The following is a 15,395-nucleotide window of genomic DNA, read 5'->3' as shown; positions in this document are numbered from 1 at the left end:
TTGCCAGTCTGTTGCCAAGTTTTTCCAGCAAGTTCAAGTCATTCCAGTGTTGTCCTCTTACCTTCAAATTCGTTCAACCCAAATTTAAGCAACTGGTTTTCTGCTAGGTTTTCACATTTTCCTGCAGCTCATCTTTCTGAAATGTTCCCCTTTTTAACATACATTTCAGGCCTTTTGAAACTCCAGAAAATATTTTTTCGCTAAATGTTCACATTTGTATGCATTGTTTCTCTTCATTCAGTTTTTTTTTCACTTTGTTTTTCATTTTTCTTCTCTTTCCTGTAGTTTTATGCCTTCGTCCAGCTCCAGCCCCTATTTAAAATACCTTTCAGTCGCTTTGAAGCTTCAGCTTATAACTTTCTAAAGAATTTCAACATTTTCAGCTTTTTAGCATGGTCAGCTATCCCCATTCAGGTTTTCAGCATTCTCACTGCTGTTTCGCAGGAACAGCCTTTTCTAGTACTTTTATTACTTTTACTATTACTTAATAGCGAGTTTTGGAAACAGGTCGCCATCTCTCTTATGGTTTAAAGTGGATTTTTCGCTAGCTTCAAGCTTCGTTTCTCTGTGGACACTTTAGAGAAGTTTGAAGTGTTGTTTTTGGCAATAGATAATATTTTGTTGGGGCACTGTTTGAATTTCATTTTTTTTTTCAATTAAAATCTTCAATGAAAGTGAAATAGTGTGAATATTTCCATGGCAAAAATGTAACACGTTCTGCGGCCATGATTGCTGTTGTGTTTGCCTGCAGCGTGAATCAAAGGCAAACAGTAAGCTAACTGCAAGACTGCGCCCAGGAAGTGTTGTTTAGGCAACAATCTGTATTTATAAGGCTATTTAAGTCCTTTGAATTCATGCAGTAACTTGGACGTTAACGTAACGCACGTTAAATAAGTAACTGTAATAATACTACTCCATGTCAAAAAGTAACGCGTTATATTACTTTGTTACTCACTTAAGTAATATTATGTAACATAAAGCGTTACATAATGTTATGTAACGCTTTATGTTACATAATATATTACATATACATTACATGTTATATTACATTACTCGTCATATAACATAACGCGTTAACCCCAACACTGGCGTGTGTGTATGTATGTGTGAGTAATTGACCCAGCTTGACGTGGTAGAAGGGGAAGTCTCCCAGGTATGCCTGGGGTGTGTGTGTGTGTGTGTATGTGAGTTAATCACCCAGCTTGACATGGTAGAAGGGAAATTCTACCAGGTGTATGTGTGTGTGTGTGTGTGTATATGTGTTGTGACGTCACGAGAGGCTGTGTCCTGGAGGGGTGCTACATTCCCCGGAGTTGGCTGCAGCCCTGAGCAGCTATAGCGCCCTCTGCTGGGGGAGGCGGGAGCTCCATCCCTCCCTCAAAGCGGGGCATTCCCGCACACTAGGGATGGAGATTTGAACTGATTTCACTATTCGAATAGTATCCAAAATTATTTTCGAATATCCGGATAATCTATTTTATTAATGTGGTTCCGTTATGTAATTAGCCTGACGTGACGCAAAGCATACAGTAAACACATGAACCACCACACATTCTGGCAATAATTGGGACTGTTAAACTATTACATTAAATAAGGGTTGAATAAAGAAAACAAATGAAAGATCAATTTATTAACATGACGAAAAGACAATGAACTTGAAAAAACGCTGCGTCTTCAGAATTTGGCGGAAAAGCAATTGGCCTATTATTATGTGAAATAAAAAGTAGGCTACATTGGACTAAATTAAACACATTGGGTAGGCTTATCCTCCATAAAAACGAAAGACACACGGAGAAATATTGCATATTAACTTGGAACCGGAATCCTAGGATACGGTGCGCCACCACACATTGCGAACATAAACAGACGATTACGCTAGCTCTACATGGCTACTGGTAAGAAAATAAATAAGCCACAACTGCATCAGCCATACGCATTTTTAATCCGGAGAATTAGCAGGTAAACATGCTCAGGGGAGAGGCTAGTACGGAGTCGATTTACGAGCAGGCCGGCGTAGAAAAGACTGCAGGAACTGAGGTTGTTGCGTGGTACTGCTTAGCCAGGACACTATGCTTCTTGTAGCGCCAAATGAAATGAAAGGAGACTCGCAGCAGAACGCAAGCGTAGCCTACCTTTTTTGATGGTTTTCATCATTTTCTAACGTCACAACTATTAGAATTCACAACATGACGCAACGGTTTTTCAATAAAACCTTCTTTTTTTAAAATCAAACTACGCTCATAAGTATTTGAAAAAAGTATTCGAATACTAACTTACTTTAGGATATCCGGATATTCGATTAACCACGCCCATCCCTACCGCACACCTGGGACTGATCAGACCCTAATGACCAAAAGGGTTTGGTTAAAGAGGGAGAGCCACAGTTCAGTGGTGTTGGGTGAGGAGAAGGATTCCTGCAGAAGGAAGAAGCGGTGTACGTTTTTCTGTCATCGTATGCAAGAGTTGAAGAGTTTTTTGTTAATTCTGAGGATCGGTAATAAAGCCCTTGTTTTCGTTCAACCCCGGTGTCCTCGCACTGTTTTGAGCTGTCCCGCTGAGGGCTGTGTAGCCTCTCGTGGCGTCACAGTGTATATATGTATGTGCGTGACTGACCCAGCTTGGCGTAGTAGAAGGGGAAGTCTCCCAGGTAAGTGGAATACTGTGGCAAGGTGAACAACCCTCCTGGCAGGCTGTTCCACATCAAGCTGCTCCTGGAGGCTTGCTGCAGCACCCTGTCCTGGAGGATCTGGGAACACACAACAACACATGCTCACATAGGGCTCACCAAGGACACAACAAGCAGAGTTAGCAAAGACAACCGCGAACCAAACAACCTTACTTAGGAGCAAATTTCTCAAGATCCGGCATTGAAATCCTTCAGTGTGGAACTGCCCCAACCAGCCCTTATTGGTGCAGAGTGTGTAGCCCCTGAGGCCTTGTTAGGGAGCAGGCCAGTCCTGGTGCAGATACTCACCTCCAGAGTGGTGATGACTATCCTCTCTACAGAGGAGAAGTAAGCCTCCCACAGGAACTGGGTCTGCTGTCTCAGAGATAGGATCCGGTCCTGGTGGATGGAGTGCACTGTGGATGGGATCTGACGAGCAGTAAGGAGGAGAAAGAGCAGACAGAAAAGTAGACAGAGCAATTAGGAGTGAATGGTTTGTTTACCCCACATTCAAGGAGTCCCCCTAACACAGGCACCTGAACGCACAGAACCTATGGCCAATCCTCTCTCAACAGACTGACCCCACCCCTTGAAGAACCATGTGTTCACCATTAAAAGATGGCAAAACTTTATAGATGCAATCATTACAATCAAAGACTATAAAACGTTATCCATCTCATGTATGTATTGAATGAATCCCATTCAGTCAGAAAGGAGTGTGTACAATGCGGAAGCGAGCGCTGCTGTACCTGCAGCAGTAGTCTCTCGTCTCCGATCACAGCTGCAGTGTTCCAGTCGATAATCTCTGAGAAGGGCAGCTCCCAGCCGTTACTGAGCATGACTGGTACACACGCAGCCTGGGCAGGAAACGCACACACACACACAGGCGCACACACACAGATGCGCACACACACACTCACAGATGCGCACACCCACACAGACGCACACACACATATACAAACACAGATGCAAACACAGATGTGCGCACACATACAATTCCTCAAATTTAAGTACCTTCTGTTCATCACTTAGGGTAAATGACTCATTCTTTGTGTCTGTCTTTGCCAGTATGAAGGAAGTTGGTTAACTTCAGATAGCTTCTAATTTGTTGGCTAGACAGTGATATAACTGCACAACCTTGCTAAAGTTATTACTAACCATGATAGTCCACCACAGCACCCACATTATAAACACACCGATTACAGTCAACATGATGACAGCGTATTATTGCAGAAATCGAATCAGCATTTTGGTGCTTAGAAAAACCGCACCATCTGTCTGGCATTGCTGGGTCATATTGGTTCCAACGTCTTCTATTTTCCAACCTCCACTCGACACACTGGCAAATGGCTGAGAGCAAGCTGCATGTGAACTGCAGGCTTATTACTGGAGAGTAATGCATTCTAAATGGATCAGGCCCTTTGCTGAACTTGCACTTTTCAATTGACGTACATTGCATTTATGATGAATGTGTATCACTGGATATGCTAAGTAAATGTGTATGTGAATATGCAGTGCAGATTTTGTATGGTTAGGTGTTATTGTGTATACACATTGAATGTGTGTTTGTGTGTACCCCCTGCATAGGTGTGCAGGGAGTGTGTGTGTATGTATCCAACAACAAAGCCTGACGTCCTGTCGCTGTGTCCTGTTGTTAATCGGCTAAGCTGGCCTGTATTCAGTGATTTGCCATCACTAGGCCACTCTCTCTCACCAACTTCATACTGGGCACTAATCCCCTCAGTGTCATTAACCAGAACCACAATCTCTTGACATACAGCCTTCCATACACACACGGGCACCAACACACAGGCACCCACACACAGCCACGCACAACCCACACTCCCACCCACACCTAAGCCTGGACTGGATTCTGTGCTCAATGCTCAGCTAGTACAGTCAGGTGTAACACCTATATGTAGTAGAGAACTTCTAATCCTGCCCTTGAAGGGGCAGAGCCAGCGGTGCTTCTTCCCTCTCCCCAATGTTCAGGCCTCTTCCTGAGACCAGCCTGGACTTAATTAACAGGCCGGAGATCCACTTTAATAATGCAGGAGACAGGAACACTCTGCAGGAGCAGCTGTGTGTGTGTGCATACTATAGCAGATGAACCCAGGTTAAAAAGATATATGCTAAGTATACTAAATCTTAGCATACTTGAGTATACTTTAAGACTGATTAATCATCAGTATACTTCAAGTTATTGAATGATTTGTTAATTTGAAGTGTGCTATTTTGGAACAACTTATTTTGTACTCAGTATATTTTAGTCAGTGTTGGGGTAGTTACTCAGAAAAGGTAACTAGTTACAAGTTACTAGTTACTTCTGAAAATTGTAACTAGATTACTTTACTAGTTACTTCATTTGAAAAGTAACTTCACTACTAGTTACTTTACTTTCAAAAAAGTTAAGTAACTAGTACTTTACTTTGCTTTTTTAAGCAAATGTCCACATTTACCACAAAGATACATGGACAAACATCCTGGCCCTTTCGTCACTTTATTTTTAAATTTTCAATAAAGGGCATCTCTTAGCCTTTCCACATAGTGTATTGTAATTGTAAACATGTAAAACAAAGTGGCATATAAAACTCAGCCATTCACTTGAACAAATATTAACCCTGTCCACACTGTCTGACCAAAGAAATATGCTTCACTTTAAAATCTCATTGAGTTGACAGCAGTTGAAAGACACCTCTCCCCTGGACATAGAGTGCATTTTACTGTAATATGTTTGTCCTTTCGAGCAACAAAGTGAAAATAATGAGAATATCGCCACTGGCTGAACCCTCATATCTCCGTCTCATCCATATTCCCGCTTTCTACACCAACCTAGTATCAATTATGTGATACTGGGTTGTCAATGTCTACGCACCAGCAGCTACATCACTCAAATCACTTAAATCGGTCTCTGTGGCAACGGTGCCCAGACAAGCAAGCACACAGGCAAGCATGCAAGCGCCACTAAAAGAGAATCTTTTAGAGACATCTGCCCCGGGCCCCAGATGACCTTAACCTGGCCCTGCACACGATCATATACAAATATATCTAAAACAAACTTACAAAGAGCTTGGTTACACAACCAAAGTTGTAATGTTAGTGATGTTAGCGATGCTAGCGTTAGCTTGCTAGCTAGCCTATAACATTTCACTGGGTCTTGCAGCTGTTTGATAAACGTAAATTATTATGAAATGTTATGTTCTACTAGCCATTTGCCTACTTTAGCAAGTCACTGTATTTCCAAGCCCTGATAGTGTAACTGAGACGACACAGAAAATAATTCCTCAAGTTATAAGCCCCGTTCAAGTGTTGAGCATTAAATAGAGATCTTGAAAGACGCCACTTTTCTGTTCTTAAACCGGACTATGAGCCGCTTCGAAATAGAAGCCGCACAAGCACAAGAAAACTGTAAAAAAAAAGATGTACTTTACTCTACTACACACTACAGTACAACAAATGTATACCAGTACACTTAAGGCTGAATTGATGAAGGGACTTCAAAAGACCGTGGTAAAGTTGGTTGGAAGTTTGATATTCAACAGATATTCAGACGCCCATTATTGTGTTAATCAAGCCGGGGTTTAGCGACGCTACGACCGGCCGCTTAGCCTATGCTTTTGGCTGCCTAAACAACACGTATGTTTAGGGACCATCAACAAATTACACATTTCAAATTTCCAAAGTCAATAGCTTTTCAACATGAACTTGGAAGCTAAAAATTATGTTTAACTGTTAAAAATGTATGCATACCCATTGCACAGCTTTTATTTTGTTTATTTTCATATCACAAAATATTTGTTTATTCAAAATAAATATTAAAACTTCAATAGTTTTTTGGTCATGTGACCTATAATCATCAAAAAGTTTCAGTGTTCATTGACAATGCATACATGTTTCACAGCCTTTAGTTTTTTCGTTTTCAACTCAAACTATTTTCAGTGAATTGTTTAGTATTTCAAACTTCTATATTAGGGATGGGAAGATTCACCGATTCGCATCGGTGCATCGGCATAAAAGTTAACGATGCGATGGCCCGGATCAAAAAAGTGTGCACCGGATACAATGTGGGATGAAATCGCGATGCATCGTTTCTAACATCTTTGCATCGGTATAATCCGATGTATTTATATAGAATGATGTGTATGCGAACACCTTTAGTATTTAGAAATTTGACTAATGATTTGTGACCAATAATGTTATAATTAGTTAGTTTCTTAAGCACGCTCTTATCTCCACTGCTGTCAGTGGCCGATTATCGTGAAGTCTCTCGGCAAAGTTTTGCGCGAGTTGGAGGCGTGTTCGGGCGAGTGTTATCATGGCGGAGGAAGAGTTACACGTTACTACAAATTGCAATAAATCCAAGGTTTGGCAACACTTTGGATTTTACAAGAAAGCTGGGCAATTTGACAAGACCCATGCAATTGGCAAGATATGTTGTGCTGCTATAAAGTACACGGGCAGCACGGCTAATTTAGGTTGTCACCTGAAGAGGCTACATGGTATTTGTGTGGAGACGTCTGCCTCCCCCTCGGATTCAGCTGGCTACTGTCAGTGGCTAGCTCCATCGGTACCCTAAGCAAGAATAGGAAGCTATTTTCCGACAAAACAAATCCCTGTTGTGTACGACAAAGTAAGACGAGAGATAGCTGAGTCATTGAGAAAATGTTTAGGGAAAAAGTAGGACGTATGAGTTCAATTTAGTGTGTTGTATTATGACAGTGTTTACAGCAGCTTGTGACTGCCTGTAATAGTTTACCCTTTTTTACATTCAGAGAACACATACAACAGGAAAGAAGGACTGGTTTAAGGCAAGGTCCAGGCCTGATGTTATTTTATCTATTGTCAGAGACTTTTAATATGTGAAATAAAACTTTCACTTGTTTAGTTAATTGATGATTTGCAGTCTGACAAAGAAATAAATCATAGTATAAATGTAAATCAATATGTACCATATTAAATTGCATGGCATCATATTCCCTTTGCATAGCATCTCATTGAATCGCATCGTGTCGAATCGCACTGCATCGCAATAGGGGTGAATCGTATCGTATCGCATTAGTAGTTGCTTTTATGTATCTTTAATGTATCGGATCATTGGCAGTGCATCGAGATGTGTATCGCATCCTCCTCAGTGATGGAGATGCACATCCCTATTCTATATATTTTTGTTCATGTGACATATTACCCTCAAATCAATTTCAGAGTGTTCATTGACTATGCATACATGTTACACAGCCTTTAGCTTTTTCATTTTCACCTCAAACTATTTTCAGTGAATTGTTTAGTATTTCAAACTTCAATAGCTTTTTGGCCATGTGACCTATGCATATATTTTGAATAGGTAAACATAATTTTTTATGTTTTCTTAGTTCATGTTGTTGAAAAGCTATTGACTTTTGCCATTTTAAATGTGTAATTTGTTGATGGTCCAGCTGACCTGATTCGAATGAATGGTCGTTATAACAACCCATTTAATTGAATCAGGTGTGTTGGAGCAGGGAAACATCTAAAACATGCAGGACAGCGGCCCACGAGGACCGAAGTTGGACACCCCTGACCTAGGTCGTAGTAAGTTGAATAGTTGTTTAATGTAAATATGTATACGGATATTTAATTAGACAACCAGCCATTAAACCTACCATTAGTTGGACAATGTGCAGCTAAATGGCAGGGAACTGGTGCAAAATCACGCAATACAGTGGTTTTTATTTGTAATGTATTATTTACTGCCAGTGTAACATAGTTATCTGGGATCAGATGAAATTCCACTAAATTGGCAGAACTACGCCACCTGCTGTTCAAATGTGTACCTGCTCAGTAGCTGTAGCGCAGCATTTAATTCCTCATAGCAACGGAGGATTTTCAGAAAGGTAACATGTAGTGAATGCTTGTGGAGGACAATATAATGTAAATAACGTGAAAAGTATTGACCAAGTTGTTAAGTCAAAAATGGTTAAATTGTTCATTGGACACATAATTCCGCCTGCTGAATTTCTGAATAAAACCTTGTACAATAACAAAACTTTCAATGAAATGATACATTTGTCTAGACAATATATAATGGAAATTGAAGAAGCCTGGGGCCTCATGTATAAAGGATTGCGCAGCTTTCATACCAGAAGATGGCCAAAACTCAAAAAGTACCGACGCACAGAAATATTCACATGTATAAAACCGGTCGTACGCTAGATCCTGTGCACCTTTCCTTTATAATTTTATGGAAGTACACGAGTCATTTTCTACAGAGACACAAATCTTTTTTGCAAGTTACAAATCGTTTTTACAGAGCTCGCTCTCCTGGCACTAATTTCACGCCATAGTAGCCACTCAGAAGCAGAGTAGAGTTTGGTCTTACCCTTGTAAGGCTGGGTGTCAAACCTGCCCCCACCTCTCATATGCTAAAGTCTGGAGTTTCTGGACGGTCTCAACTTGATGGCTCTCACACCCCATTCAAGATGTGGTCTGATTGGTTGTTCTTGTGTATAAAGGGAATTGTAATGCATTGTTCTTTGGATTCTTCATCTCCTGAGACCTTCTCCTCAGTTCTGCCTTGTCCTACTGTCCTACTCCTTCCTCACCTCTTGTTTTCTCTCTGATTTACAATGATCATGGTAGAGTAGGTAAGATTGAAAACTTTCATATTGTAACATGTTTGCCTTGTAATTGATTTCATTCATTTGCAAAGTTATTAAATGCGTATTTCATTTAACCATACTTTGACCATTCTTGCTCTGATTTAACTCATAGAGTCAAATACCTGGAATTCTATTGGTATTGGCATTATTTGCTTCATGCTAATACACTGTTCAGTTTCCCATCTTCCTTCAAACCATAGGGGAATTAGTTTTGGTTGTTTGGACAATATTTACCCCCCTACAGTTTTGGTGACCCCGACGTGATATGTTTCGAGCAATTCAGTTACAGTTAGGCAAACCGGCGTTTCAAACCATGGTGCGGTGAGTAAGCATTTACAAATGTACATTAATTGTGTTCCACCTGGTTCTGTTGGTAAAAGCCTATTACTGGTTTCTGATATTAGCTCCTGCATGAAATGAACAAAAATGGAATGGGAAACTGAAGTTAACAAATTACTAAACCTATGGGAAGAAGTTAGCGTTAACCGAACGTTATCTCAATTGAGCAAGAAAGACAAGAACGGTCTTAAAATTGATTTTACGCTAGCTGAAATAATTGAACATTGGCGAACTGTAGGAGTCCATAAAAAGAAAGCAGAAAAGAAACAAACATTGAAGATTACTGTACATTTAATTGGCAAATGTCTTCTCAACTCTGTCCTCAAAGCAGCGACACCTTTTAGTGCCACAAGGCAACACACCGCTAATAAAAGCAGTGAAGAGACCAGCCATGCTGGCTCACATTCTACTAATGAGTGTTCAGACACAGAGAGTGGAATTGGTGCGCAAATTCCCAAACCGCGTTCTACAAAGAACCGTCGTGCTCCTGATCCGCCACGCATTGCTGCCATAAAAATGGCGACAGAGGCAAAACCCAAGCCCCAGCAGCCCCATCATATACAGTGTAACTTCTGTAAAAGACAAGGACACACCGAAATGCGATGTTGGGATCTTGGCAGAAATATGCCTATTCCACCCACACGCTTGTTTTATGCTAACAACAAAGTTAGATTTTGTCGTGCTTGTCTAAGAAGTGGTCACACTGAGTCCAAATGTTGGGATCTGGGAAAGGGTAGGCCTCCCCCATTTTTCATGCAGCATAAGCTGAGCCTTTATCAAGACAACCAAATCTTAAACTTTTTAACGTGATTGCATGCAATTTCAACTATCTTTTACATTTACTTAATTCAGGTCCAAATTGTGATATTGCTACATTCCTACTGTATTACCCCTGTGTTTAGTCTTTGTTGTAGTTCAAAGATTCGTTGGGGACAGTTTATTTGTTGCTGCTCCAGTTCCTTTAGCTGCATATGCATAGCGCATATGGTTTGTCCATCCATGAGTTCCTATGTTGGTTTGTGTGGATGAGATTTGGGTATTGTGGATCAGTATGTACCTTTGTGTGTTTTATAGAGTTGGTGGTAAATGTTCTAGGTTTTAGCTAAACTCGCAATGGTTCCTGACCTGTAAATGTAGATTGGTATAACTTGTCTGTGTAATTTGTGTTTTGTTTATTTTGGACCCAAGAACGCTTTTGTTTTAATTGCCATTTTCATCTGCTAGATGATATGTTTGTGTACCTCTCATCTATCAAAAGGGAGGACTGTTGTTCACCTATTTTTTCCATTTGAGTTTTAGGACACTGTCTCACTAATTTCCATTTGTATCCAATCCGACTCACTCAGACCCCAGACCACTCCAAACTTTACCATTTTCATTGTTAACCAAGTGCTGTGCTCCAATTGTGTTCTGCTGTAACAGGACAAGAACGTAAGTAGCAGGAATATGCTAACCAAGGGCACGTCTGCATGCCAATACAAAGGTTCTTCCAAGTGATCCTCTGAGCATTAGCCATGATCCAAAATTGGTCCTCTGAGCACTAGCCATGATCCAAAAGTGATCCTCTGAGCAATAGCCATGACCATTAGAATCTCAATGCTGACCTGTCTGCAATCAAGTTCCTTTTCCTATGGGTGCAGGTTATCACACGATGAACACTGCAGCTTTTGCTGTGCTTTTGTGTCCAAGAGGGAGGATTGTAAGGCTGGGTGTCAAACCTGCCCCCACCTCTCATATGCTAAAGTCTGGAGTTTCTGGACGGTCTCAACTTGATGGCTCTCACACCCCATTCAAGATGTGGTCTGATTGGTTGTTCTTGTGTATAAAGGGAATTGTAATGCATTGTTCTTTGGATTCTTCATCTCCTGAGACCTTCTCCTCAGTTCTGCCTTGTCCTACTGTCCTACTCCTTCCTCACCTCTTGTTTTCTCTCTGATTTACAATGATCATGGTAGAGTAGGTAAGATTGAAAACTTTCATATTGTAACATGTTTGCCTTGTAATTGATTTCATTCATTTGCAAAGTTATTAAATGCGTATTTCATTTAACCATACTTTGACCATTCTTGCTCTGATTTAACTCATAGAGTCAAATACCTGGAATTCTATTGGTATTGGCATTATTTGCTTCATGCTAATACACTGTTCAGTTTCCCATCTTCCTTCAAACCATAGGGGAATTAGTTTTGGTTGTTTGGACAATATTTACCCCCCTACACCCTCAATAGGGGCGGGGACACGCCTTGATGGGGGAACTGACAGATTGCATTTGCATTTGAATTTTGCAACAAAAAGAGCGTGATGACAAGTTAATGCTAATGCAATAGATTGGGGGCGCTGTTTAGCTACCACATCGAATCTCCATTTGAATAAAGAGTCGAAAAGACCGTGTCAATATGAAATGCAATGCAATAAGTGTTCATTTAAATTTTTCTTCAAAATAATACAAACTGAATTGCGGATTGCTATGTCATGTGCACATTGAATTGGCATTTGACAACTGCTTTGCCATTTGATTTGTGGATTGCATTGTCACTTTGCGCATTCAATTGCCATTTGACAAATGCATTTTCATTTGAATAAAGAGTCAAAAAAACCTTGTCAATATGAAATGCAATGCAATAAGCGTTCATTCACATTTTTATTCAAAATAATACAAACTGAATTGCGGATTGCATTGTCATTTGCACATTGAATTGCCATTTGACAACTGCTTGGCCATTTGAATTGCGGATTGCATTGTCACTTTGCGCATTGAATTGCCATTTGACAAATGCATTGCCATTTGAATAAAGAGTCTAATAAACTTCCATATAATTTATCCTTCACAATCAACGTGAGTTTGACCGTACGTGAACGAGCCACTGACCCCGCCTTGCCTCCTCCCATAAATTATTATGCAGATGGACTATAAATGCGCTCCTGAGGTAATTTCTTTGTCTGAATTAACGTATTTCTTCAAAGAAACGCCTTCCTCAAAGATACGCCGGATCAAAAATGAACGTTAAACGCTGCAGCATTTATTCGAAGAAATACGGGGACTGTGAGATCGAGGTTCTGACAACAGAGGTGGAGGCGAGAAACTGTGTCCTGTTTGGCGGCCTGTCATCAGGTATTAGTGACAAAAGAAAGTCGGCAGTGTGGAAAACTGTTTTGTGTCTATTTGTGCCCTTTCTTGTTTTTAACCTGCAGCACTTTGATATTTAGCTAAATGTAAAGTGCATTACAAATAGAATTATCATTATTATTATAAGATATTATAAGAAATTAAGAAGAAATGGTTCGATATAAAACTTAAAATGAAGAAACGAGTGGAAACGAGTAGCGTGACATGCATTTTCTGAGTGATTTTGTTGTTCGTTTGACAGACTCAAGTTTAACAGAAGTTATTAAGTGGTGGCGGTATAAACAGAAGGCTATATAGCATTTCCCGTTTTGGGTTTTGGCATTTTGATGTGATTATCCACATTAATGATCAAACTTTTATTTTAATGTTTTTTGAATAGTCAACGTCATAAACGTACTAGTGGAAACTTTATTTTGTAATGTTTGGTGAGTCTCTGTAGCCTGGCTGCCAGCCCAACTTCTCCCGCTCACAAAAAAATGTGTTCGGGAAGTTGGGTCTGGAGGGTCTCGTATTGGGGACAACTACAGAAAACCCAGAATCGGGACGGACCAATGAAATTGCCAGGGCGGGCTTTGTACGATGATGGACAGATGATCAACAGTAACGTAATCAACAACGTCACGAAAGAGCCCTTGGGTTAAATTCGTTTTCAACAAATAACATAATACGTTGCTCTAATTGGTTGTAGGTCTATCCAATTGAGCGTAGAGGCATTTGTTTTACGAGTTCGGTTGAAACACGCTCCGTAATCAAAGCCCAACGGAGAGTTTTCAGACTCATATTCTGTCTAGAATTATGAGTATGACAACGTCAGGCTAGAGTCTCTGCACTTTTCAGTTAGAATTCGCCCTGTTACAGAGCCAGACAAGAGTTTGCGTACGGTCCGCACATTCTCACGTCTTCTCAAATGTTTCCGTGAAGGCCCACACATTCTCACGTCAAGTAAATCTTTATACATCACAAAGTGTGGGTGAAAACCAGCGTACGCAAGCTTTTTGTGCGTACGCAACATTTATACATGAGGCCCCTGGTGTATTCCTGGCCTTAGACGAGACCAAAACCTGTGTCACAGGTTGATATGCAGGACTCCAGTGACAAGCTGAACATAGCATAATTTTCATTGTTTCCAGGCATCTTCAGGGACTGACACAACATGGTCTGGTTGTCTAATTAAATATCCGTATACATATTTACATTTTTTTTTTTTTTTACTATTCAACTTACTACGACCCTTATCCATTAGTTTATACTCTTAAGAGTGTGTTAACCGAATAATCTTTAAATGTTGCATTAAAGATACATGCCCATGAATATTTTGAACTACTAAACGTCACCAAATGACTCGCCACTGAAATCATCAGCATTCTAGTTTTGTTCTTATTTGCTGACATTCTTTGTGTGATAGACAGACGAAAATGTCCAATGATACTGGACAACAGAAATTGCTATATTTGATTGGCTTAGATGGTTTTGGGAGCAGTGTTTGCGCCTTCTTCTACGGACACACAAAACCTTTTTTGGCAGTACACAAATCATTTTCTACAGAGACACATCTTTTTTGCAAGTTACAAATCTTTTTTTGCAAGTACACAAATCTTGCCTTCTTCTACGGAGACACAAAACTTTTTTGCAAGTACACAAATAATTTTCTACAGAGACACAAATCTGTTTTGTAAGTTGCAAATCGTTTTTACAGAGCTCGCTCTCCTGGCACTAATTTCACGCCATAAACCCCGGCTAAATTAGCACAATACTGGGCGTCTGAATATTTGTTGAATATCGAACTTCCAACCAACTTTACCATGGTCTTCGAAAGTAACTTAAAAGATCCTAACATTTCAGCATATTTAAGTGTTTATTTTTAAAGTAAGCTTTAAGTGCATTGTTAAAGATTATTTTTAGAATGCATTTTAAAATATACAAGTAATATGTTTAAAAATAAAGTTCCAGTTGTACACTTTAGAAATTACATACAAGTTTTACTTAAAGTATATATTTGTATAATATATTTACTAAAAGTGTACTGTAGTACAATTTTTTTAAAGTGTGTTCAAAGTATTAACGTTAACATTGGCAAAAGCATGATGGTAGTATACTTTTTATATATTCACAGATGGGTACACATGGGAAGCCCCAGGGGTCCCTGAGGTTCTTATTCTTTCAGCTTTCTGTATGTATGCGTGAACATGCTAGTATCATGGAGGTGTGTGTGTCTGTGTACTCACCTGCAGGGCCTCCAAGAAGCGGAAAGACCCAAGACGTCGGCCCCTGGGCACCAGGCAGAAGGTGGAGTTGTGTAGCATCTCTCTGTAGTCGTACCTGGACAAACACAGCACAGATCAGGGGAGCTGACTAGAGTATTTGATTCATAACAATCAAGACCCATTCACTGGTCTATTCATTGAATGCCCCACCTATCAGAATGGTGAATTCAGTGCTATAATTTGACTTTTTAAAACACGTCTTAGAGGAAAGTTACACAGAGTGGTTGAATGACAAAATGTTCTGGGGTCTCATTTATAAAGCTTGCGTACACACATAAAATGGGGCTGAAAATGTGGGAACGCCACTTTCTACGCAAAGGTTGTGATTTATAAAAAACAAATTTGATGGGAGAATGTGTGGTCCT

General features: G+C 40.1%; 1 protein-coding gene across 1 annotated transcript in view; it reads right to left on the bottom strand.

Annotated features, from left to right (window-relative positions):
• LOC146300643 (exostosin-1a-like) overlaps positions 1 to 15,395 on the bottom strand; it is a 97,094-nt gene that overhangs the window by 32,457 nt on the left and 49,242 nt on the right. Inside the window, exons 2-5 of the mRNA XM_084704102.1 lie at positions 14,992 to 15,085; positions 3,415 to 3,522; positions 2,975 to 3,094; positions 2,614 to 2,746 (exon numbers count right to left, since the gene is read on the bottom strand). Of these exons, the coding sequence (XP_084560228.1) occupies positions 2,614 to 2,746; positions 2,975 to 3,094; positions 3,415 to 3,522; positions 14,992 to 15,085 (455 nt within the window). The remainder of the gene's footprint in view (positions 1 to 2,613; positions 2,747 to 2,974; positions 3,095 to 3,414; positions 3,523 to 14,991; positions 15,086 to 15,395) is intronic.

This window comes from Hypomesus nipponensis, chromosome 2 (genome assembly GCF_054491055.1).
Source record: "Hypomesus nipponensis isolate SF chromosome 2, ASM5449105v1, whole genome shotgun sequence".
Classification (NCBI taxonomy): Eukaryota; Metazoa; Chordata; class Actinopteri; order Osmeriformes; family Osmeridae; genus Hypomesus; species Hypomesus nipponensis.
The sequence above is the reverse complement of the archived record's forward strand: the minus strand, read 5'-3'. Positions and strand labels throughout refer to the sequence as shown.